Here is a 26,703-nt window from a genome sequence, read left to right as displayed (position 1 = left end):
GAATTTAATTCTAGATGATAGCTGAAATGCTGTGTTGCTGTCTGAAGCAGGCTCAGGTCAAATCAGACACAGGTGCTTTCTGCTCTACAGGATGAGGTTAAGGGACCCAGTTGAGATGTCAAGGGATGTATAATCTTCCACCATCCATTATTTAAGCACTGGACGCTCGGTCGTGTGGTTTTCAACACCCTCTCCCCCATCATCTTTAGTGGCTCTGCAGCGGACTCACGTCCCTGTGCACATCCAGATTGCTCAGCACCCTCGAGGCTTTTCGGGTGGGCACCGCGGGACGCGTGACCCAGCGAGGGCCGGGCATGCCCCCCCTTCTCCTTCGCCACCCCGGTCCGTAACGGGCCGTGGGAGAGCCCGGGCCCCGGGGCGGGCCGAGCCGGGCCCCGGTGGGGCCTCAGCCACCCTCCTTCCCCCGGCCCGGGCGCAGGCCGGAGGGCTGCCAGCCTCTCTCCGCAGCCGACGTGTCTGTGTTTGGGCCTGGCTTTTCGCGGCGCGGGGTGCGGCCGCCCGGGCGGGCCCCGCCGCTTCCCTCCTGCCTCGCAAAGCCGAGCCGGGCCCGTCCGGGGGAAGGGGACGGGTCCTCCCGCCCCCGGCCCCGGCCCCGGCCTCGGCCTCTTCCCCCAGCTCGGCCCGGCCCGGCCCTCCGCGGCGTGGGAACAACCGGGCGGGGCGGAGGCGGGGGCCGGGCCCTGGCGGAGGGAGGGAAGATGGCCGGGGCAGGCGCCGGGCGGGAGCGGGGGGAGGCGGCGGCGGGGCGCTGCTGAGCGGCGGGGCGGGGGCGCTCGGGCCGGCCGGCCGAGCTCGGGGGCTGGGAGCCGCGGCGGCGCGGGGCAGGTCCCGGGCGGGGTTAGGAAGCGCGGCGGGGCTGGTCCCGGCGCGGAGCGGGGCTGGCGCGGGGGAGGATGAGCCCGGCGCGGCGCAGCCGGAGCCGCCCGCGTCCCGCTCCCTGCGGGGCCGCCTGTTAGTGCTGGAGGAGGAAGAGGAGGAGGAGGCGGCGGCGGCGGGCGGCCGCGGCCCGGGCGGGACGGGAGCTGCCCCGGCGGCGGGCGGGGAGCGGGTTTCGGCCGGAGCTGGGCGGCGGCGGCAGCAGCCCGGCGGCGGAGCGGCCATGCCGTGGTTGAGCGGCGGGCGGCGGCGGCGACAACAGCAAGTGGCGGCGGGACAGGGCGGCGGGCCGCCGGCGGGCGGGCAGCGGGGCCGGGAGAGCTCGGAGCTACCGCTGCCCGCCGGCTGGGAGGAAGCGAGGGACTTCGACGGGCGAGTCTTTTACATCGACCATAACACCCGGCAGACCTCGTGGATTGACCCCCGGGACAGGTAAGTGGCGGGAGTCGCCGGCGGACGAGGGGGGAAGGAGGGCCCGAGCCCGGTTCACCCCGCCGGGCGCCGGCCGCGCCAACGAGGGGGAGAGGGGCACGGGGAGGCCTCGGAGGGGCGATCCCCTCGGAGCGGGGAGGCCTCCCCGTCCCCCTCACCCCCTCGGCGGCGGGGCCGGGCCTGTCGGCGACATTTTTCTTCCCCCGTCCGTGGCCGCGGGGAGGGTGTGGGCGGCGGGGCCGCCGGTGCCCCTGTCGGCGGGGCGCTGAGCCTCGGCCCCCGGAGCGGGAAGGCGGGCCGGGGCAGGGGGCCCCGTCACACCGGCCCTCTCGGCCCACGCCTGCGGAGACCTGAGGGGCAGAGCCCCTACACCGGCGACTGACGCGATCGCCGTCAGCGTTAGTGCTAAATTAGGTCGAGAAAAAAAAAAAAGGAATTCCGGCTTTTTTGCCCGCGGTGGGTGCGCTGACCAAGTGTTGCTTTTGCGTGTGGGGAGATGGGGAAGCAGGAACGTAGTGCCTCTGTTTGTACTCCTCAAACACTGGACTAGCCCCGCTGTAACCGAGTGGCTTGGCCATCCTGATTTATTAGCCGGGCTGAACTAATTGGCAGCAGCAGGCTGGAGGCATGCTGAAGTAATTTGGTAGATTACCTCCTCATAAAAGATAACGCTGCGTGGAGGTAAGCAAACCGGTAAATTCCTGCAGTTAATTTGACAAATACGCGGTCTGTTGCAAATTACCCGTCTGCTGCGTTGTTTCGGGATAGCGTTTTCATGTCTCTCGGGCCTGGCGGAGCGTGGTGAGATTGAATTAGGCCTTTTCCTCTTAATTACGGTGAATAAATACGGCTGGGTTTTACGTTTTTTCAGTGGCATTGCATTATAAACAATATCTTAGCGTCATAACTTAAAACTGCTGGAAGTGTGGACTACCTGTGGTTGATACTGCCCGGTAAATACAACCTCGCTTGAAAGCGTTTGCCTAAAAATTTCCACGCGGAGTTAGTGAACACAAGTGTCAGTATTCTAGGTGTCTGCGAAATAAGAGACATATGTCTCTGTGTATACTTTTCTATATTAAACAATGTTTTTATAGTAAGTGAAAGTTGGACAAGGACAGTTTGAACCTCAGCCAGAGCTACCTTGCCAGAAGTATGCCTGGAATGTTAAGCAGGCCACAGAAACATTTAAGCGCAGTCTGGGTTAAAGACTGTAGTAGTTTGAGCGATTCCTGCCGTCTTGCACAGTGATACATAACTGTTTAAATAGCCTAAATATTTACCTACCAGGTAAAGGTCTTTTATCTCGTTATTTAGACATACTTATGCATGCACATAGTTTTTTGCTGAGGCATTAAATATCTGTTAATATGCTTTTAAATAGCAGATTTTTCTATGTTAAAACGCATATACACGTTGTTAGCTTACTTATGATGTTTTAAAGGTAACTGATGACTTCACAGAGTGTCTGTGGCTTCTCTGCATGTCATCCTTTCCATTCAATTTCAGAGGGTGTGCGGTTTTGTTTTTTTGAATATCTTTTATACAGACAATAACGAAAAAGAATTAATGTTTAAATTCAGTTACCATTCAACTTAAATAGTATTGCTAAAATGATGACTTCATGTTTTGAAGAAATACTTGAAATGCTACACGATGTTTGAAAATTTGTCTAAATATTTCACACCAGTGTTTAATCTTAGATTTACTTTTCACATTGGGTAAGAGCAGGCTGTAGAGTAGAGATTGAGACATTTACATTGGGGCAGATAGAAGAGACATGATGTTTTCATGAACACCACCTATCAGTAGTTTCTACAGAATTCAAGTAGCAGGAGCTAATTTTATGTTTTCAGAGTTAATCTCTGGTTGAGAATAAACTGCCGTTTTTACTTTAGTGAGATGTCTGTGTTCTGCACAGCGGAAGGTGACCAGCCTTTCTGATTTTCATTGCAGCTATTCTGATTCCCGTGGGCAGCAGCAAAGTAGGAAAGAATCAGGTTAGTTGTGTTCTGCTGGAAGTTTGGGAAAGAAAGGTCAGAGCAGCAGGGAAATGGTACCAAAGCTGTATTTTTGCAAAAAAGTTGAAAAAATGGAGGCTAGAATAGCCTACTTGTATCATATGTACCTCAGCATTTTGAGTTGGGTGTAGAGTGACGGGGATCAGCCCCCGTTTCTGTGCGTGAGTGGTTTTGTTTCTATCCAGGAGGAACTGGACAAAACTATGGGACCCTAGGCCATGCTGCACTTGATCAGGGTTCTGAGAGTTAGAACGTCCAAGCTTTCCTATGGGCAGTAATCTTTTAAGCATCCCCACAGGCTCCTCTTTTCCTGTAGCTGGCACTTAGTAGTTTGTTTTTCTTTTCAGCGTTCCCCCAGAGATTTCTCAGCCTTTTGTATAGTTTGGTTAGTGAATTTAATTTGAAGTGGTTAGTTGATTAAAAAAACCCCAAAAACCTCTCTCCCCTCAGCGTAAGTCAAAATAATGCAGCGTGAGAGGGGCTAAAGGACTCAGAAGTTGGGTACCTTATGATTTTCCATGATAAGAAAAAGTAGAATGAATGAAGAAGAAAGAGGAAGAATAGCAGAAGAGTGATAACATGAGCAGATTTGAGAAGCATCTTATCTTTGGTATCAAGTCAGTGGTTAGGTTGGGGAAGATACAGGGTTGATCTGTGTAGATTGTGTGTAAAGAATAGATTGCAGATGGTAGTTAGGCAGATCCTGTAGATCTCAGAATGGAGCCATTCAGTGCATGTTTTCATCTCGCAGTAGTAGTCATCTTTTGAAGAACTTAAAATCTATTAAGACAAGGCAGAAAACTGCCTTTTAGTCTTGTGTTTGCACAGTACTTACTATATTGAGATTCTGGTTAATAACTGGGGTTTGTAAATGATCTTGTAAAAGACTGACATTTGTGGTTGACATTGATAGTTCCTCATGGCACCAAGGATCTTACTACTGTTGCTGATTAGAGCTTAGCCAAAACTGTTTGAGTTTGGCAAAAGCTTTCCAAGCTGGTGAGTCTTGGTAGATTTGTTGTGTGTGTCAACTTCAGCTAAAATACAGTGTTAATTTTTTGGAACAATGCTAGGGGAGAGGGAGTGTTTCCTTCAGCTTCTTTATGTGAGTTGTTTGTTTGAAGATTTAAATCATCTTGTTTTGGAGTGACGATTTTAAAATTGTAGCAGTGTTTTTGCATGGAGAAATCATCCATTTGAGCCAGTTTAGGATGCATTGAAAAATCAGTGTGAGCTGGGTAATGCTTTGGATTTTAGAAGCTGTGTTTGCAGAAACTTCCTGCAAGCTGGACTGCTGGTACATGAATTGAAATGAGGGAGTTTTCCTGTCCTGTGTCCTCATCAGCATCTTGGTTCTGAGACCTAAAAGCTGCTTAATCTGACCACAGAAGAAAAATCCTGGCCTTATAGAGGAAGTGGGTTGGAACAAGGGGTATGGAAACAAGTGGGGTTGACCTTGGAGATTGACAGAGGGGGGAAAATTTCAGTAGACTGTGGAAAGCAAAACCATCAGGAGTTGGGGGTAGGGAGAAGGATGATGGCACCTGAAGCCTGGGAAAGAAGAAAGTAGGGAAACTGGACTGAAAACCAGTAGGGCAGGGAAAAACAGGTAAGGAGAAACCGGTCTGGTGAGGGTTCAGGGTGTGAGGGTGTCAGCTCTTTTCCTGGCTGTACAGGGAACCCCTAGGGAAAAGGAGCACTGAGTTTGGATGAGGAATCCTCAGAGTCAGAAAATACACATGCAAGGCAGCATGCAAAGTCTAGGTGAAGAAGGGAGGAGTTGGAAGGTGAAATATAAGAACTATGTGTGAAATACAAGGACAGCAGTCAGGAAGATGTGCTAGACAAGGAGACTGATGAAAAATCAGAATTGTAGAGGTTGGAATTAGGCAGGGGAGGCTGATGGGCTTGAAACAAGGAGTCAGCTTGAGAAAGTCACTGACACAGGTATGTGTTATTAGGGGTGCAGAGTAGAACTGCTCAAGTGAGTTATGGGCAGAAAAGTCCAGAAGTGCTGGCTGGTTTTTGCTAAACTATTTCAGGACTCCTCATTATCTATTTGCTTTTAACAAATGTCTATATTACCCAGTTTACCTCTTCTCTCTGTGGGGTAGGACAAAGACAGTTCTTTACTACTGTTGTTTCCTCTGTTATGGCAAGCAGCAAAGGGAGGTGTTCAAACCCACATGCCAGTGTGATGCTGCACGATGCAATTTCTCTTTCCCTGGTTTAGTAATGGAATAGGAGATTGCAAGTAAGAAGCTTAAATCGAGAGAATATTCATGTCAGATACTCAAAGCTAGAAATGCTAGAAATTCTAGGCTTAAGTTGCTTAACTACTACTTGTTTTGTATAAGAGAGCACTTTTAGTGACAAATTACTTACTTTTTCTTGCCTTATTTGACATGGAGAGGAGCAACTTTAAGGTCAGATCAGAGGGCTGTGAACTGAAGTAGTTGAGGAGGGAAAGGATCTTCTGGTGCACTAGTGTGTGAAATGGTTAGAAATGCAGTGGCCTCTTTGTCAAGGCAAGAGAATATCTCCTAGAGTATTGGAATGTATCTGTCCAGTTGACATTACTCGAGAAACCGAGGAGTCAGAAGAAGCATTTAAATAAAGATTTTTCACAAATAGCATTTTTCTGAGTCTGGCTTAAACCCCTGCACTGAGAGTCGTGACTGATGTTGTTGCAATTAGAATTTGAATGCGTCTATTCCAAAGCATCAGAAAGATGAAGGCAACAGAATAGTTAGTACCACTGCCATTTTTGAAAGTTTATTTCACGTTTGTTTGTGTTTTCAGACTTCTCGCATCTACTTTCTTTTTGTTGTATTTTGATTATCAACAGTGTTAACACACGGTTTTGTTTTGAACTAACGCTGTTTGTGGAATGGGAAGAAAGCAAAGTGATTGTTGATCGTTATTTTGATATTCCCTCTGAAAACACTGGGATGACTGGACAGATTTAAACCACATATTTTATTTGATTGTGATGCAGACTGTTAATGTAAAACATAAAATGTAACCTATAGGGTGCAGAAATGTATTTTTTGGAAGTGATGCTTTGAAAATTTTTAAAGGGGAGCAGAACTACTGAAATACTAATTTGGTTGTGATTTTATAAATTGGCTCTCTAGGCTGTCAATGCTAAGCTTGCAAGAGATGAAGATGGTTGTGAAGGAAAAAAATAAATTGGATGAGTGCAGATCTGGAAAATATGCTTGCCCATGAGAGCTAAAGAACTGAATTTATACAGTTGAAGAGGTGTTTTAAGAAGTGGTCTGAGTACTGTTTAAGAAGTGGTTTGAGCACTGTTCATAAAAATAGATGATACTGGAGACTTTAGAGCTCTTTTGTTTAGCAGATTTATTATAATATCTGATAGTCAGACATTGAAACTGGAAAATGATACGGTTTTAATCGTAAGAGATATTTATTAAATGTCTGAGTAGTTCTTCCACTCCTGTAGCTCTCTAGATGAAATTATCGAATTAATTTTTTTTTGGCCTGATTGAAGTCAGCTATCATTTGAATTCCTATTGTCTATGACTGTGTATTTTTACTGGCTCCATTGCACGATACATTTTGACCTATATATTTAATATATACATAGCTAAATATATCTCGTGAAGATTGGCAGAGCAGCCATCTTTTCATTAGAAAGTGGAGAGCTTCTCTGTGTGGTGGTTTCTCTTAACACATCAAGGAAGAAGTCCAATTTATACCCATCACTTGAGGCATCTGGGTCACTGCAGTTGCATAATTTGATTACCTCAAGTTAGCTGTAAATACAGTGGACTTGATAGAATTTATGTTAAAAGCATTGCATATAAAGTAGTACTTGAGATCCATATGTTTTGAATTTTCTGTACAAATGTCAAGCCTGGATGCAGCCGCAGCCTGGATGGGAAAGCGATGCAACTGTGCGCCTGCTCTCCTGGTATGTGACTGGGAATACATGCTGCAGCACATGGTGTTGAGAAAGGGCTGCAGTGCCCTAAGACTCCCTGGGCAATCTGTACGTATTTGTACTTTAGTTCTTGTTCAGAATAATTCGGTAACATTTTTAAAGGCATGCCGTAGCTGACATCTGTTTTTGAAAGTTTCACATATATATATGCCATGATAAAACCGCTTCTTTGCCTTTCAGGAGCGAGATACATTCATATTTCTTTTTTCATCCTGACTGGTAGGTCTTCAAACAGGCAGATCCTTGATATTGTGAGTGGGTTCCATGAAAATGTTTATAGTTAAAAATTAATGTAGGCGCAAGTGTCCTAGAATTAATATTACTTTGTATTAGGTGTGTTTTTCAAGCTGAGTCTTTAATTTAATTGATAGATTCTGATAATAAGTAAATGCTATTCCGCTGGTTCATGGGAAATAATTTTAAACTATTGCTTTGGGTTTTTTTTCCCTCCTTGATCTCAGCTCTCTGATTTAAATGCTTAAAAAAGTAGCTTTCATTTTTGTGAGATTTATGTTGCTTGGGAAAAAGCAATGCCCCAATCAAGCGAGCATTCCCATTTTCTTGTAATTCAGCATTGCTAAAAATGAGTGCTATGTTTCCAGTTCTTGAGGATTATGTTTTTAGTAGTTTTTCAGTGTCATCAAGAGGTGGGAGATATCCACTGTTTCTTCCTAAAGATGAAAGGTTTTCCTTATAGTACAATAGTAGTGATTTATGGTTTATTTAATTGATATTTACTGGTTAAAATACATATACTTTGGAAATCTAGCTTAGGTAGCATAAAACTGCAATACCTCATGCATGTGTGCTAAAACATCAAAACAGCTATCGAGCCGTGGTAACCTCATTAACCAAAAAACGCTGTTAAGCTTCTTAACGTTTTGTAAAGGGTTTTTTTGTGTGTTTGTATATAGTTTTTACCCCTAAATAGAAGTATTTTCAGCAATTAAATAAGGAATGCAGGCACCTGCCGTATTGTATTTGTGTGCATGCAAGAAAGGACTAAATTATCACTTGTGACTTCAGTGTGTTACAGCAATGTGATGGCAGATGTTCTGAGGGCTTTTTCCTGCAGGGTTCTGTGAGATGGTCTTGACTGCCTCACATACAAGTTGGATCTTACAAACTGAGACACCGTGATTGGTGGATGTTGTCAGTGCACAAAACTGTCAGAGTAGGTGCTTTCCAATTTCTTGTATGTATAAATCGATGTAATATATCTAAGTCAGTGTAGGTGTTAACAGTTGTATTGGCATTAAACAGCACCAAGCATTGCTAAAAGAAAATTAGGTGTTTGCATTAACATATCTTCTAAAGGGTGTGGGGGAGGAAGTGTCTGCTTTTCAGGATCTAATATCTGCACATGTGAGAATGCCAGATTTGAAATGTCACAAGGCTAGGGCTGGGTTTTAAGTTCTATTATCTGGAGAAAAAATTCCTATTTAGGCTTGGATTCTAGTGATAAAGTTTAATTTGAGAGATAACAACTTAGTGTTTTTAGTGAATGTAAATATAGTGACAGCACTGTGCAAACATAAGAACAAATGACTTGTATGCAATAAAAAAAAAATTAGAAACTTATCTATGGCAAAACCTTGTTAACAGGGTTCACAGAGGTGCCTGTTAAATGTAATCTTGATTTATAATTTTGTGTTGTTTATCAGAAGGTAGACTTTGTAAAGTTGTGTGGAAGGCCAAACAGAAGTATTCAGTTGATATTTTGGTGAAACAAAGTAAAACTAAGACTTTTTCTGCCTACAGTTAAAAATAGAACTTCCTGAATATGTTATCTGCTGCAGATGTGACAGTTCACATTCACCAGCAAAGCCAGCCAGTATTGCAGCTTTTAAGTAATCTTCGGCTTGTTTCTGGTTGAAAGAAGCTAGCTACAGAAAACGTGCTCTAGGTACTTTTCCTACCTCTCTGCCTGCTGTGGCAAGGCAGTGTGCTCACCCAGCAAGGTTTTGCAATACAGCACCCTTAAGCTACTGGTTAGCTGCTTCCAAAAGCAGCAGTGTCCTCCCTGCCAGCCACACGGTCTCACCCCTCTCTTGCACTGGTACTGGTGCTTATCTGACCTGACAGTAAGACAAATTAGCAAAAAAAACCCCTATACAGTATTTTATTTGTCTCTCTTTGGGGAGGGTAGCTTTCAGCCGGTTTAGTTCCCTAAGCTGACTTAACCTTCAGGGCAGATGGGTATTTAAGTGGCTTATGTCAATTAAGTTTAATTCAATAAGGAATTGGATTAGGCAAAAGTGATGAGTCAGTTCAAAACCTTCTTTGAATAAATCCTCTTTGTGAACGGCCGTCCTGACTACTGATTTTTAAAATACCCCCATAGTAAACCAACACATCTCTAAACAAGCTTCGAGTTACATTTAAAAAGGAAGGATTCATTTTTTGGACATAAGATGGATTTATAAAAGCCAACAGAAGTCAATTAAATGGGTGTCAGAGCCAGTTTTTCAGTCAGGTAGCAGCACTGAAGTGGTTGTTAAGAAGTGAGAGGGATACAAAGCAGCAGAACCGATTTGGGGACTGAATTTGGGGTATCAGCAGCAGCTTGGAAACACTCATGAAAGATTTGGTGAGGTCATTGGTGAGTGTTGCCGTTGCTAGCTAAGTTGGTGTGTACGAGAATTGGATCTAGGACTAGATGTGTGTCTGAGGAGGATATCAGCAGTGTGCTACCTTTGAGGTGTGTGTGAGAGGGAACTGTGTAAGATCAGCTAGATGTGGGGAGGATCTTGACAGTGGAGCCACCACCAAGGAGGATCTCAGTTGAGTGTAGAAGCATGGGGTGTAACTGGAAGAGTGGAGTGTAAAAAGGCATGTTGAGGCAGTAACAAAAACCTCAGCAACTATTGGGAGGGGACATGGAAGGTGGCTTTGTTACCAGTGTTTGGAGTTATAACTCATCAAAAGATTATAACAGTGCTACTGGGGAATTTAAGGGTCAAGGTTAAAATTGCCAGGTCATAGAGGAAGTGGTTTTAATATTTGAGTTAGATGAACAAGATTTTTGTCTCTCTGTGGCGAGGAGCAGGGATTCCGATGTTGTATTTTTTGCCTTGCTACCAATACCAAGCCTATTTCATGGAGATAAATCCCTCAGTTCTTAACTGGTCATTAATGGCAAGGGAGTGGAGATGTAGGCTTTATTCTGCCATGCTACAAGGGTCTTGATCGTTTCTTGATTCTGTTCCAGATAGGAAAATTAATTTGGATTTAGTACAATTAGGGTGTGCTAAAAGCATGGCGAGACACGCTCTGTCACTTTTAATGGCCTATTGAATTGTTTGAGTCAGCCATTTAATACAGCTAGCCTCCTGGCGAGGCTTGCTCTAGATATATGTTGCATGATCAAATAAGCTGGAGTATTTCTTTGCCTGGTTGTGGATGTTTGCTGGAGTAGGAAAGGCTCTTGCATCCAGTGATGAGCTTGGTGGTCTCCCCATGGTTTGCAGGAGGGAGGCAGTTCTGTTAGCTCTTTTGGTTGAAGGAACTGGTTGCCATCAAGGACTGAATTAGTGAATATAAAACGAAGCAACTAGTTTCTTTCATTTTTGTTTTCAAAGACTTTTCTATTTCAGTATATTTAATTGGCAATGGGACAAAAATAAAGTACAGTGATATCAACACCCTTGAACCAGCAACAGAGAATCAAAGGCTATCTTTCATAGCTTTCTCAAAGAGTTATTTTCAAAATGAAGTATCTATGGAGAATCTTGTTGAAACTGTTTTGATTTATATTGTACTTACGTTAAAGCTCTTTCACACACACAGTGATTAGGATTCTTTATGGCAAAATGTAAAGTTCAGTATCAAAGCTGAAAATGTGTAATATTTCAAAATTGATTTATTTAGTCTTGGATTACAGTTTAAACGGCTTAAAAACAAGACTTTTTAAAAAACCTTAAAGACGGTGCATTCTTAGAAAGAGCGGCTTATCCATGTTTGGGAAGGCAGCCGAAGTGCTGCATAATTATTTAATTCTATAGCATAAACAAATTGTGGCACACTTCTCAAATGAAGATACAGTCCAAAGTTACTTGACTTGAACAACAATTCTGTGCATGCTTAAAAGAGAATTTCAGAATAAAAAGTAAACTACCATTGGGATGATATTTTTGGCAATACAGGGATAATTAGTAGCTGGAGAAAGTATTGCATGTGTTTCAAAATCGCTGTTTAAATATTTGTGTGTCTTCTGCTTTCCCCAGATTGTATCTTGTGGATAACACTAAGACTCATAGTATTAAAGATACAATATGGCACATAGGTAAAAATCCCTAAACCCCAAACTTAAGAATAAGTTAACCACAGAACCCAAGAAAAACTGATTTAATGACCATCATGGCTGTTGGATCATAGATCAATTCTAGCAGTATCTAAAGAGTCTCTAACACTGTAACTGCTGACTAACACAAATGAATATGATTATCCATTATGAGCTAGAGAAAGCATAATTGACCTCTCCTTTATGTAACAAAAAAAAATGGAAATGCATGTAAAGACGAGAAATGCAATAGCTATTTGTAAAAATTCAGTTAAAGAACATGTATATTTCTATTGTATATTCATATGCTTTTTTCTGACTGTATGCCATGTACTGAGTGGTGACGTTTAAAAAAAAAAGGTGTACTCTACTTTGTTGGTTTGGATTGTCTTATCTTTGCTTTTCTGCCAACTCACAGTTTATTCAAGGAAAAATTTAGCAATGCTCTTTATGGGTGTACTGAGATTTGTGTTAAGTAGACACCATGTGTTCAAGACTGCACAGGCATTTGAATTCCACTTCTGTGTTTAATGTAGCTGCTCAGTTGGGCCAATTAAATTATAGAATTATTTGTTCAGAAAAAAAGCTTACTAGTACCAGCTTGCAGAAAGATGGCTAAAAATGCTCTCCTTTGAAATGATGGTCTAATTTCTTGTGTCTTTAGATTCCTCTCGTGTAATCAAATACAGTCCTTCGCTAAATACACATACTTGTTTGAGCTTCCAGTTTCTTCATTTGATAATGCTTGAGACTGAGTTCTTTTAGAAGTCCTTTGATAATCCATTGTAGACTATTTCTTAATCACAGTTTGGGTTTGAAGCTTCTATCTTGTCTGTATGGTAGAAGACATCACTTTGTGAAACATGGAGATTTAGTCAGAGATTTAGAAAAATTATTTTCCCCAAAAGGAAAGCAAAATGTTTTAATTAAAAATGGTCTGGTATTTTTGAAACAGTTGGATTTTGCATCTGGACTGGTTAGCTATAAATTTGTCTTGGTTCTAGGGGAACTTTGGGAGTAGATCTCATGTCATCAAGAGGAAGATCTGTTCTGAAAACTTCTTTTTGATTTCACTCAGTTCTCAACCCTTGGAAACTGCAGCTTAGTGCACACATGGTCCAGTATTTTAATCTACTTTTTTATAGCCAGGACTTCAGAAAGAAGTGACTCTCCTGTTACCTGTATTACTCAAAAGTAGCTACAGCATACTTATGTAGGAGTCCAAGAAATAGCCTATTTCTTAAGCTTAAGTCAAGGGGAGCATGCACGAGACAGAATAAGAGATCCTGGGTCTTGGCCTGATCCTTCGTTTCGTGGTATTTAATAGTTTTCTGCACTTTGAGAGTCTTGTGTACTGTTTCAGCTAAACTTCTTGATTTCTCGTAACACCAGTAATGCACTGAATTTAAGAAGTATTTTCTTTGATCTTAATGAATAGCTAGTTTCAGCTAAGTCTCTTTGAACTGATCTGCAGTGTGGAGCATGCAGTCTGTTAGTTAAGTGCCTTCTATTCAGGAAGATGGTGGTGTTGGGGGAAAAAATTAACTGCTGAACCCTGCATACTTGTCTTAAGCAGTGTTAAAGTGGTAGTTTGGGATTTTTTTGTTTTGTTTTCTATTTTTTTAATAAGGTATAGCTACAATTTTTTTCCAAGAAACTGAAATAAACCCTTTAATTTTTGCTTTATTTTTTTTTTCTCAATAAACATTAATTTTTTCTTTAAAAAATATTTTTCCCTTTAGCCCGTTTTTGGAGTAAAATGTCAAGATGCTTATGCTCAGGCTGACTCTTGGATTCTCATTGGTTGATGGTACTGTAAAGATACTGTATTTCCAGTTGCAGGAATTATTTTCTTACTGTAAAATAAGACGTTTTGCAAACTCCTGGTTGTCGTCCTTAGTAGTTTTCTGTATGTGCTTATATGAAGTTTTAGAGAAGTGTTACAAGTTTCTTTAGTTAAACATGATAGAAGGCTTTCAGAGCAAAAAGCCCTTTTAGTCCATGAGCAGGTATCCCAACACAAGTGTGTAGGAAGGAGTATGTGAATGTTTTCTGCAATGTCATTTAATCATCTGAAATCTCAGCAATTTACTATCTACAAGATTTCTTACAGCTGGTAGCCTCATTGCTTCTGTTGGTAAACATTATTCTGACTACAATCTGGAAAGTTGGAGTTGAGAAATGTTTGTGGGAAATGATCTGTGGAAGATTTGCTGAGGTCATTAATGGTCAGTTCTATTGGATTTTTTTGTTTGTTTTTTTTGGTTTTTGTTGTTTTTAAAAACAGCACAGTAGTGTTTCCTATCATGGGCTGTGAATGTCACTCAGAACCTCCTAATTCTTTGTACTGAATTTGTTCTTAGGGATTCAAGGGCACCTTACGGAATTATCAACTACTTTAATTTTTAATACATTTTCAGAAGCAGCTTGTGAGAATTTTGGCACAAATTTTGATATCCCAGCTTTTTTTCTTCTAGGAGTGTGTTATTGCTTAGAAAAAAAAAAAAAAGTCTTAAGTTTTCCCAGAAGGGCCTCTAAAATGAACGTTTCATTGAATTTACATGTAAACCTGTTTTCATGTTAAACTAGATTATATGATGTTTTTCTATTACTTAATAAAAGGCAAAACACCAGATAGTTCATATGCATGAAGATATCTATCTATCTATCTATCTATCTATCTGTCTTTTAAACAAAAATTCATAAAACTTATCACAATAATCTGGAAATCTGACAGACTAGATAAAGCTCCAGTTATTATGGAGAATAGTTTATTTTTGCAAACTTCTACTGAAGTATCAAACTCATTGTATGTAGTAGAGCTAGAGCTTGTTACAGGTAGGGAGTGAACTCTTTTGTACCGGAGTATGCTGTAATATCGTTAGGCAAATTACTTCTGGGAGTAATCTTGTAGATCTGTCCGTGCCTGTTCAGGACTTCTGTTTGGTAACAGTGATGATGTACGTGATCTTGTTCTCTGGACATCTGCCTGCTAAGAGTGAGCCGTGTCCTCCGTTCTCTTCCACAATATCTGCCAAACAACTGTAAGGCGATAATACACTTTCGTTACTGTTGACCAGGATTCACCTTGTATCCTTGTGTTAAAGACGTTCTCTCTTACACTGGTTTCTGACTTGTATGAAGCTTTTTGGCCATTACCCAATTCTTTTGGGAATAGTATCTGAAAGAGAATATGGATAATGTTTTTTAATGCCTTACATGTAAGGGGTTCAGAATTTTTAAAAAGTTTTGCTGTTTTAAAATACAGCTGCATCATTTTATCGTTAAAACTTACTATAATGATTTTCTGGAATATCTCCTTTGTGTAATTATGTATGTTATGTGAACATCTGGGTTTTTTGAAGTTTTGCACATATGACCATTTGGCCACACTGTTCCTCAGATACATTTTATTCTTTCTGAAGTCAGTTGATAAAGAAAATCATGTTTATTTTTTACCTCAATCACAACAGTACCTTTCTTTTCCTTACATTTAGAATCTATGGAACATTTATATAAGGTTTTTCTGTCGTCGTCTTCTTCTTCAAAAAAAAATTACCCTGTGTCCAAAACTCTGGTTCCATTAGGAACACCCCAAAAATATGGATAGAGTCCTGGCTGGGGAAATCTTCTCCCCACCCTCCAGTCAATAAATAGCGTTCTTTAAAATGCAAGTCTTTTGAGATCATATGGCCTTTAATGTATGTGCCCTGAAGCTTATTTTTCAAGGTGGATGAAGATTTTAATGCCTGTATCCAGATATTTTTAGGTTATATCTCCTGTAAGGTTATATCTCCTGAGATGTTATACAGATTAATAGACTCTTAATGTAATTTTAGTACATTACGTTCAAAGTGAAATAGTTCCCCTTTACTGTGATTTCTGTCTCAAATTAGGAATATATTGCTTTTTAATACCCATTAGTGAAGATCATCAGATGTCTAGACTTTTACGAGAATAATTTCCAAATAGTTGTCAGAGCACTTTGGTTAAAGAATTTCTGAGTGTTTTAAGATACTACACCTGGTAACATTTAAAATACATGAGTTTTGGTGGGGTTTGGGGAGTTTAGGTTTTGGGAGCATTTTGTTTGTCTGCTTGTTTTTTGTTTTGGGGTTTTTTTGTGTGGGATTTTTTTTAGTTTTGGGGGTGTGTTTGGTTTTTTTTGAGTGGGAAATCTGCACTATGAATAGAATGCTAATACAGGACACTTTCCTCTAGTCCACGTTTTATTCATTTTATATATTCTCTCTATGCTAGCAGGCATGCTTTTAAAATGTTAGATTTAAAATTTTTTTTCACGGTAAAAATAGCTTGCAGCTTATTGAAAAACAAGGCAGACCTGTGCCTCAAAATCCAAATGAAACTGCTGCTTAGATGAGGCTCTAAAGAGGGCATTTATATGTTGTGGAATGAATGGCATGCCTGCGCTAACTCCCGCAGGCCGGATATTTCCAAGGTATCAGACAGAGCTGTATGTACTGCGCTCTTCCCCCTTCAGGGCTGAAGGTTTCTCCCTTGGCAAGGTCCGAAGGACCCCTGGCTCCGGTGGGGAGTGGTGGGGGGAAAGAAAAAATGAGCAAGGTGACTGTATATGTGTGTGTTTTGTTTTTATTTTTTTTTATTTTCCACCCGAACTGTCCTGGGATAGTTTGTAGGCTTCTTGTACTTCGTGAGCTAGTGTTGTTTTTCTAATCATTGTTCTTTGAACGGTGTAGTTCGGAATTTCCTGTTCACGTTTTACTACAATGGTTTGTTTAAAAGGATAGACCACAGTCTTTTTCCTGACTTAAAACTAGATTAGCCTTGAATGTTGAAGAGAAGTCAGACAAATAAAGAGGATAGACTGTATTTGCTTATGTCATAGAGGCCTTTTAACCACAGGCTCAGTTATATGAAATACCACAAGTCATGTTTCTTAAATATTTATTAAGACAAATAAACATTGTATGAACTGGCATGTCTCCACATTTCTGTCTCTTTGATTCTCATGGGTGGGTCACTTTTAATCAGGAGATATATTTTTAATCAGGACTCCAGTATCTACTGGATTATTGAATCCAGCGTTACCTCACTTCTCAACTCTCCCTCAACCTTGTTAAATTTATAAAATGCAAAAAAATAAACCTCAGCAAAGTCCGGGTTATAAAATGTGGCAACAAACTGTCAGGAAATGTTCAAATTGGGAATGAACCTGCCTTTTCTCAATAGATCTGGTGCCTCTGGCAAGGGAAAAGTAGTGTAGTCTTTGTATGCTTTCAAATTTGGAGGAAAAAAAAAATCTTCCAAACCCAGCAGTGTTAGATGCACAAGGAATTGCAGCATCCTTATTATACAATTTGTTTGTAAGGACCAGTTCCTTGTATAACACTGCTAATCTTTATAACTAGCGCACATCTGTATAGATAGAACAGTACAGGTCATAAGACAGTTAATTTTTATCTGGAAAGAGATAAAATTTCAGTGCTAAAAACAATATATGACCCTCCACTTTGGGTTTTTATTTTACAGAAAAATTACTGTAACATAAATTGTATTGAGACGTGGCACAAAAGTTCTATCCAGTTTTGGAGGGATGGTGTATTGACCTGTCCGAGTTGGCTACTGATCATTACTGACAAGTGTCAAACTCATGAATATACACTTCATACAATGCTCTTGGATATTTTTAATGCAAAAATTCTGTGAACATGTGCATGTGAAATTCTGATAAACCTGCTAATTTAATTTTTCGAGCTGGGAGATGTCAGATTTGTGAGGTTACAGAGTCTGTAGCTGATATGACACACAGGCATGTCATTACAAGGGTGTTGCCAGTTAAAATACTCAGCTGTTATGGTATTTCCAGCTTAGCATCTAACTTTGTTCCACCCAGCAAATAGTCACATAAATAGGACTAGCTGTGGACTTTTAAAGGAAATATTTAATGTATTTTTAAAGAAAATAACATTTGGAAGGGAAAATATTTGGGTAGCTTGCACGTGAGTGTCTAGGGTAGGACAGGGAGATGCCTTGCAGGGTACTGAGCTTGATGTGCTAAAGAAGCTTGCAGTAGATGATATGTGGAAAATGTTACCATTTATAGAAATCAGGTATTTCCGTGAGTACCGGAACTAATGAAGTCTGGTTTCCTGTGGGTTTCTGTTTTACAGCTGATTGGCTTTGATGTCTGGGAAGGTGAAAGTTCTGCTGGATGCTTTTTGCATTGTATTTGGAGTATTTGCATCCACTTGTTCCTGAGCAGATTTTCTGACACCTCATGAGGTGCTTCTTGCTTTCTACTAGGCCTCCTACTTTCATGAACTTTCACAGGTATTTGAATTATCTAGGGGGTTTCCCTAAAATTTGAAATTCATCAATGGAGTAAAACCCAAACAGACTCAGGTCTATTAATCAATGTTGTTATTAATAAAAATCACATAGCTGTATTTTTATAGGAGATGATGGGACTACAACCCCCCCCTTTTTTTTTATGCCCCTGTTGTCTGCTAGCTTCTAGTAGCAAGTTCATTGAAACAGAAGCAAAATCCTAAAAAACAGGTGATGTTTTTACCTAGTAAGTAATAGAAATACATTCTGAGATCAGTGTGCCAGGTTTTATGCAACACGCTTGGAGTAGAATCATTGTGGTGTGTGTGCAATGCATGCACTATTCCCCCCCCCCCCCCCCCCCCCCCAATGAAACAAAGCATTAGACAGATTTAAGCTTCCAGTGTAGCTGTTAGGCTGTATTGCCTGTGATACACTGCCTGGCTTTTAGGTTTGGTTTCCTGGATGCATGAACAAACAGTGCAGTCTTGAGTAGAGATCCAGAGTCCTGCAGAAGGCTTATCAGTGAGGTACCTGCTATTAATGTACCTCCTGGAGCTGTTAGCAGTCAGTTTTGTTCATAAAGATCAGAGATGTATTGTCTGAAATACTGTCAAGGGTAGTGGATGCCATTGGTTTTGCTGTCAGTGAAGATTGTTTGCTTTGATTTTGACCTTCATTAAGAACTGATTTTTCTACCTGGAAAAGCTGTAGTTCAGTAAGCTTGGTTGTGAATAAACAGGGCCCTCAATCTTCCACGTGAATGCTTTTCATGTAGCAATACGGGTGAGTAGTTTATTCCACTAGATGAAGTAAGTGAGGTGAATAAGGTGAGTAAGCAATTTCATTATGAGACGCTCTCAGTTGTGTCTAAATGCTATGTTGCAAATTCGGCTCATGCTTTGAGCTGGTCAGGAGCCAGGTAGTTGTGGTTAATTCGTCATTGAACCTGAGCTAACAAGCCCTGTGTAGGCTAGGTTATATTAGACGGAGCTCCATACCACACTGAAGTATCTGGAAACTGTACACGTGTGAGCCAGGACAGAGTTGCTTTGGGTCTGCTGGAAACATTCTGTGTAGACAAACTCTAGAAGTATTTGTGTGGAGTAATTAATTTGCTATATGAATCACGTTCCAGTATTTAAAGAGTGGCTACAAAGAAGATGGAGACTCCCTTTTTAAAAGGAGTCACATGGAAAAGATGAGGGGTGATGGGTACAAGTTACTCTGGGGAGATTCCGATTGGACACAAGAGGAAAATTTTTCACAATGAGAACAATCAGCCATTGGAATAATGTCCCCAGGGGAGTGGTGGATTCCCCAACATTGGTCACTTTTAAGGTTTGACTAGACAGGGTGCTGGGCCATCTTGTCTAGACTGTGCTTTTGCCAAGAAAGGTTGAACCAGGTGATCCTTGAGGTCCCTTCCAACCAGGTATTCTGTGATTTACAGTACCTTTACTGTAATGTTACTTTCTTTCCAGAGAGCCGTTAACATTCTTTTTGTGCTAGTTGCAGGCATTAGTTATTTCTTGTTGGGTTGTATTTATAAAGCATACATAAAATATGTATTATCATAGGATATATCACCAGTGTTAGTTAAGTGGATTCATAACATTCTTACCTGTTGTTTTGCAGTAGTATAGTGTTTTGTAGATAATAAAGTTATCTTAAGGAAAAATCTTTGAAATAAAGCCATGACTTCAGGAAGATTTCTCATATAATCCGGTCACAATAGCTACTTGGAAGGATTAGTTGAATCTTCAAAGTAGACAATTAAATCACTCTCTTAAAATACTTGATAGAAACAGAAAAGCACATTTTTTCTTCCCAGTCTTCTGAAATTTTGCTTTAAATTCATTGCCCTGTATCCCAGCTGTGTTACTGCGATACCTTTTTTGACCTCCTCTTTTAATATTGTCAAATACCAGTCCTAAAATGTTGTTTGCCTATTTTAATCATGCCTCCAAAGCAACAGAGAGTATGGTTCACTGGTACTAGTTTGGGATTTGGGAGATTGGGGTTCGGTTCTTTTCTCTGCCACATGTTCTTTCAGTGCAGTATACTGTTACTTTTAAACTCCTTGTATCTGGTGTTCAGGTGGGTACTAATTATGGTATTTCTTAACCTTACAGTGATGTTCTGATTATAAATGGATAATGTGATTGTGTGAATACAAATAAATGAGTAATGTAAAGATTCAGTTCTCTTAACTTTGCTAATGTTCATGCTTTTCCTTTGTAAAGCACTTCTTAAAATCAGTGATACTTAAACACTTTTCAGTTATAGCCTTCCAAAGGAAGAAGACCTCAGTTCTCGAGTCTTGTATTACTTCGCCTAGATATTTTAAAGTTTTCCTGATGACACCAGGAGGAAATGTATCAGTGAGCAAGCTTGAATTGAGGGTGGAATGGTATAATCTCTCTCTCCTTCTTTCCCCCCCTCCTTTCCACCTTGCTATCAAAGGCAGTAAGTAAAATGTTTTTTAAGGAGCATTAAAAATCATTGGGGTTTATCGATCTCTGTATTCATATTGCAGTTGTGCTTGCCAAGCACAGTACAGTAAATTTAGATGTTTCTCATTTTTTGTAAGTGTACTTCCTCTCTTGTCTTTTGGTGGTGTCGTTTAAGTTTTTTTTGTATTAGGTTGATGCAGGCGAGTAGTAAGTCCACCATAGTGCAGAATGGTTGGTAGCTTAGCCTGTAGCAGTTTTGTTTGGGGAAAGCAGTAGCCATAAGGTCATCAGAATAGTTTGGAAATTAATAAGATGTGTGTAACCATTGGCACTGTACTATAGGAAAAACTGGATTTGTAATAATGAGTGTCAATTAACCCTCCAGTTTCTCTTCTGTGACACTGCATCTTGAAGCTGTCAGCATGTGCTGCTGCCGAGATAGGAGCTGCATCCCCTCTTGCACGCTGCAAAGAGCTTGAGCACCTGCTGTAAAGGCAGAGCAGTGACAGTGGCGTGGTGCTTGCAGGGCCACTGCTAGGGCTGGCCATCCTTCCATAAGAACCGGCTGTCCTTGGCTCCAGAGGGCTGGGGTGGCTCCCAGTGCTGCGAGAAGGCTTTTGTGTGCTTCCAGGGAAGAAATATTGAGACAGTACTAAGAAAGTACTTCTGTAATTGCTTGGATAGCTATATATTTTGTACCATAAAAATTTATTTACAAAAGCTTGTGATTGACAGTAATGTGATAGTAATTTGTGCTATTAATACGTGTGTGTGTATGGGGAAGCACATGTGTGATCTGAAAGCTGTGTTTTGAGAGTGCTTTTGTATTTCTTTTGTTTTGGAAATTTGAGATCAAAGCATTGTAGGTTCAAAACAATGGAAGAATGTGCTGGGTTTAGTTGTACAAAATACCCGAGGATGAGCTGTTTACTGAGGACAAGGTGCGTTCATTTTCATGGTTACTTTTGAAGGAAGCAAGAAAAAAGTGAAATTAATTTTGGATCTTTGAAGACAATTATTTTTTTTTTTCTTTTCAGCATTAAATTTTGATGGATGTTGAAAGTTGCCAGAACTTTTCCATACTTACAATACCTTACAGTATCTTTAAAACCTGTTAAATTAAACCATGTGTTGGACAAACTGCCATTGAAAATGTCATTTGTGTAATTTATTTTCCGTTTAAAAGCATTTGGAGTCCATATATACAAGAGGTCTTTAAACATTTTTTTGTTTACTTTTATACTGTTGTTGGATCACATAAAGTATTACATTGTGAAATTATTTTGGCTTGGTTGTCAATAAATTGTGTGTTATCCTTTTAAGTATTCTCAGTTTATATTATGGCAACAGCAATGCCATCCCATCCTTTGCCTCTGTCAGCATTCATTTTCTAGGAAGAAGTAAATGCTGAATAGTGTCTCTTTTTTAATGCTGGTATTTTGAGAAGTACAGATTATTCAATCAGTAGAAATGTGTCTGCATCCATGTCCACCCTTAGAATAGCTGTAGTGCCACCTCAGAAAACAGCGTGGTTGAGAGATGTCTGGGATAGTTGATATGCTGTCTTACATGTTGCTCTGTGTTTTAGAAAGTTTTGGGTTTGGTTTTTGGTTTTTTTTTGAGAGTGTGTGGGATCAGTGTTCTTCCCTAAATCAGCATTCCACTTGAGACTTGGCTGGTGTCTTAAATTAGTGTATTTATTATGGCTGCTTTGTTGAGAGGACTTGGGGGAAATTAGTTGTCTCCATAAAACTAACTTTTGCAGGGGTTAGAAGCATTAACTCATTGTGACTAAGATACATTGCTCAATATATGGCCAGAAGGAAAGAGGGAGGTCTAGACCAGTCATATCTGTAAAATTCAGGCTTCCATTAAAATATAGCACAGCAACTGAGTTTAAATGGGCATGCATTGACGCTCCTTGCATCAGATGTCTGTTCTGAAAAGAGTTTGTAAGATGATCAGGTAGATTGAAAAGCAGTGCTGCTGAGTGGTGATTAGAAATAGCTTGTTAGTTGGTGGGGGGGGGAATAGATTTAATGCAATATGGTAGTTTATTTAACTGGTACTATCTTCATTGTACTCTAATTAGAATTTGAGGGCAAAATTGTCAAGGAAGTTAACTTCTTGAGGATGTTAAAAATTTAGGATCAGACTTTCAACTGTGATGGTGAGTAGGAAGGGGATGGACTGAAGGCCTTTGTTCTTTTGACAACTTCCATTTTCAGTAATTCTTTGTTGTTGTGCTGCGGCAGTATGAAATCAGAAAGTCCAAATCCTGTGAGTAAGAATCCCATGGATTTAATGCTGGGGAGAGCTGAGAGTGGTAATATATGTAAACATCTGAGTTTATTTATGGGGAAGTAAGACCTGCAAAAGGGAGCAAGACTAAGGGTGATGGCAGAAGACAGTCTTTCCTGGCAGCAGCAGCGGTCTGGGAAATGGTGAGAAAATCTCTTCTTCACATTAGTTGTTCAGTTGTGGCATAATATGAGATGGGGGAGGAAAGAGGGAGTACTGGGTTTTTTTACAAAGCTGTCATATGAGAGGCTGTCGTCTTGCTTAATGGGTAATAGTAAAAGGGTTTTAGAAAACAATACAACATGAAAATGTGTGGAACAGAGTAAGTTCCTAAGAGTCATTACCACATTTTTCTGGGAATTTCCAGTCATGCTTGTATGCTTTCCTGCCATCCCGTGCACCATAGTTTCCCTTTCAGTTCACTTGGATTTCCTAATAGCCTTTGAGGAGCTGGTGGCAATTTTTTGAAGTCCTGGTCTCTTAAACAGACTTTAATCACAAAATTCTCAGCACACATTAGGCATCTGCTGGCTGGAATAGTAACCGTGGTTCAGTCTGTTTCATATCCTCCTTTTACTGATCTCCTGAAGCATTGCTCATCAACCCAACTAAGCAAGCAGGCTTACAACACTTCTGAAAACTGTGGGTTTTTTTCTCTTTCAAGCTACTTGGAGATTGAATCAGTAGATCTTTCAGTAATTGGAAATATTTGATGGTCAACTCCTAAGTCCAGGAGACAGTTGTACCTACCATATTCACCTCAAAAACTGAGAGGGTCCCACTGATGGTTAGGTCTTGCCCATAAAGAATTTTGAAGAAAGTAGGTAAATTGGAGTTAAATTAAAGTTAGATGCTCGTTCTGCTAGTAACACAGGGTGCTGTGAAATGCAGGGAACAGTCTGACAAGGCTTCATAGCATTTCTGTGGGCGGGTAATTTTCTGTATTTTAAGTAAAATAAGCCTTATGTCCCTTCTGTTAGCACTGAGAAGAACCTAGATTTGTAATATGTCAGACTTAAACCTCCACTTCCGTCCAACCTGCTTGTTACTTGGTATCAGACAGACCTCTTGGAGATAAAATTTTTTTCTCCTTCATCCCCCACTTTTGCAACTGCAGTTCATTTACTCTGCATATTTGATGTGTTTGTGGCTTTTCTGTTGTTGCATGTGAGTGCTCTCTGCATTAAAGATAGACTTGATCTTCTTTGAGGAAAAGAAGAGAAACTGGTCGGCGATTTTAATTGCAGTTACTGTGAAAAAACAGTTTTTAATGAGCATATTGTTGAGGATATGTCTTGAAATGCAGTAGCTGTCTCCCTTTGCACACCTTTCTTTTAATGGTTGTTTGTTCAATCAATTATTTCATTAGTTTTAGTAGTTAATTTCCTTCATGGATATCTTAATTATTTCCTGAGTAGCTCCCAATGTGTGGTGTTTTGTTGTTTGTTTTTTTTTAAAAAAAAAACAATCTTAGATAAATGGATTAATTAGGTGGTTTCTAAACATGTTACTCATGTCAAGTTCATATGTTGTTAAGTATTAACCTTTCATGAGGAGTGAAGGAAGTGTTCGTATTGGGGATTACTGTTCCTGGGGGCAACAGTGCCATTGCCTAGCAGTGGATATTCAGACTTTGGTTTTTCATTTGCTGTATGCTTGTCTTTCTCAGAAAAGAATCAGCCTTTTTAAACAAGGTTTGTTCTTTTCTTCCCTCAAAATTTAGAATGCTCTTTAAGATACGGATCCTGGTGCCTAAATGTACTCTTCCTAACTGAGATACTTTTATAGTGCATATGTAAGGTTTTTTCATGTTTATTAAACTTACATAGCCAAACATGGACACATTCTAAAATGCCAGAGTTAAGGTCTGCATTGCCATTATTGGGAAATCATCTTTATTTATGGGGCTGCATTCTGGTTTTGTTTGGGTGGGGTTTTTCTGTCCCATCCTTCATATATAGTCCCCGTCCCCCCATTCTCTCCAAGGAGTGAGGCTTAGTGTACCTATAGTAAGCTGCAAGTAGTAGGAGATCTTGCTCAACTCCCACCTCTTCTGCATTGTGGTTTTTGCTTATCTGATAGCAAAGTAAACTTTTTCCATTCAGTAATCATCGGAGAACACCCAGATTACTAATTCCTCCTTCTCCATTACTTTTTCTGCAGTTGTGGTGAGTTGAAGCACACCTACTACTAGCTTACTTTACGATAAGATGAGTGTCAGAAGTACTATGAAATGATAAACTGTGCAGTTTAGGGCACTAGAGTGGGACACATCTGAAGACAGCTGGGGTCTCTCAGTTTGATAGTACCAACTTCTGTACAAAACTGTAGGTGGAGTTTATGGTATAGTTGAAGTGGAGTGCACAGGATAGAACAGAGCCATGTTCAAAGTCTCAGAGCTGAGGGACGTAAAGGGCAGCATCACTGTCTAATTCCGTCTTTCCCTATCCTCCTGCTTAGGCTGTGGCCTGTTCACACTGCTCCCAGCCAGTCCCTTCTGCACCAGCTCTGCTGTTAGTCCTTCTCCCTGTGCTTATTGTCCTCTGTCTGCCTCCCTGCACCATGGTTTGCTTTCTAGTTGCTACCTACTCTTCTTCCAGCAGCTGGTTCCCATGCTCCTCATCCTTCTGTATCACAGTGTGCCTGTTTCCTTTCTTCTGTGGTGTTCAGGTGCTAACAGGGCTTGCATTGAGACTGGAAGGAGAAACTGGCTTCTTAGTCTCTTTTCCCAGAATACAAGGAGCAAGGTTGTTTTTCTGAAGCTGCTCCGTGCAGCTGGAACAAGCCTTGCAATGTCCTGGCACACTGGGGTTGGGTGGGTGTGTAGCCAGGAGAGGTCTTGAGAAGCTGATGCGTGTTCAGTGGAGACTAAATCTGCAAAGAACAGGTCTTCCGTACTTAAGAGTTATGTTGAGCATGTGCAGCAATATTCTCTGGCCTCCACTCCTCCGTGCCTTGGCCAAACTCGAATGTTTTTCCATGGGGACAGTAGGAGACCTGAAAAATTCAGGTCCTGGAGTTAGTAGCACTGAGACTATCTGGGAGATTGCTGTAGGAATTCTAGCACGGGGGTGGGGAGGGACAGCATTTTTTCCTCTACTCCATTGTTTCAAATGGCTGATCTGTTTTAATTGAAATTTCTCATAAGAGATGAGAATGAGGCACACCCTCAGGAGGGAGAACTTCAGCCAGAACAACTTCAGTCTAGCAGAATTAGAAGCAATCAAAAAATTGCCTTATGAGGCAATGCCTGACGAAGCACACCAGACTTCCTAATGAAGGGATGGCACTGCGTTACAGTATGTTAGTAAGGAGATGATACAACTTTATAATACAGCAGTATTTGGATACCTGCTACTTTTTGTTTGTTTATATGCAATATTTCCAGATAAACAGTTGAGATTCTACGATGTACATCTTTTTCAGTATAAACAAACACTGCTCTTGCCACTATGGAAAATATGCTCTAGGTCAACCACGAGATGTTAGGCTAGATACAAGAATTACCAGCTAAGGTTTTGTGGCCTGTATTATGCAGGAGGTCAATTAGATGATGACTGTGATTCTTTCTGACCTTAAAATATGGACCTGGACAGCTGGGGCCACTCTGTGCTGACATGGTGGAAGTTAGAGGCTTCCTGTGGCTCTGACTTCCTCGAAGGCTCAGGGCCGGGAGGGAGGGACCTGAAGCTGGCTTTCTGCAGCTCTTAAGCTCTCCTTCCTAGTGCTGGATATGCTTGTGGATACGGGAATTGAACACTGTACACTGAAAATATCTGCATTTACTAACTGCAAAGGCATGCATAAATGTAGAACAATATGCAAGTACAGATTACCCCCAAAATATGTTACTGTGTGGTGCAAGGGGCCTTTGGGTGAGCAATATCCAAAGGGGAACTTTGGAAGAAACACCTACAACTTCTAGAGGGACTTGTCATTTACAAATGATGATAATAATGCACACCACAGAAGTCTGTTTCCTGAGTTGCTGTAAATGGAAGTGTGTTTTTAACATTCCTTCTTTTCTAACACAAA

The 26,703-nt window shown here is 40.9% G+C and overlaps 1 protein-coding gene across 4 annotated transcripts in view; it reads left to right on the top strand.

Moving 5' to 3' along the window:
* The first annotated feature begins 821 nt into the window (after nt 1–821).
* WWC3 (WWC family member 3) overlaps nt 822–26,703 on the top strand; it is a 101,920-nt gene continuing 76,038 nt past the window's right edge. For 3 of the 4 annotated variants that reach the window (XM_074907358.1, XM_074907348.1, XM_074907339.1), the window contains exon 1: nt 1,044–1,329. In XM_074907358.1, the coding sequence (XP_074763459.1) occupies nt 1,121–1,329 (209 nt within the window). In that variant the 5' untranslated portion in view covers nt 1,044–1,120. Of the gene's footprint in view, nt 1,330–26,703 lie in introns of all 4 variants that reach the window. The other variant, XM_074907367.1, reaches the window with a different exon arrangement.

This window comes from Athene noctua, chromosome 1 (assembly GCF_965140245.1).
Source record: "Athene noctua chromosome 1, bAthNoc1.hap1.1, whole genome shotgun sequence".
Taxonomy (NCBI): Eukaryota; Metazoa; Chordata; class Aves; order Strigiformes; family Strigidae; genus Athene; species Athene noctua.
The sequence above is the reverse complement of the archived record's forward strand: the minus strand, read 5'-3'. Positions and strand labels throughout refer to the sequence as shown.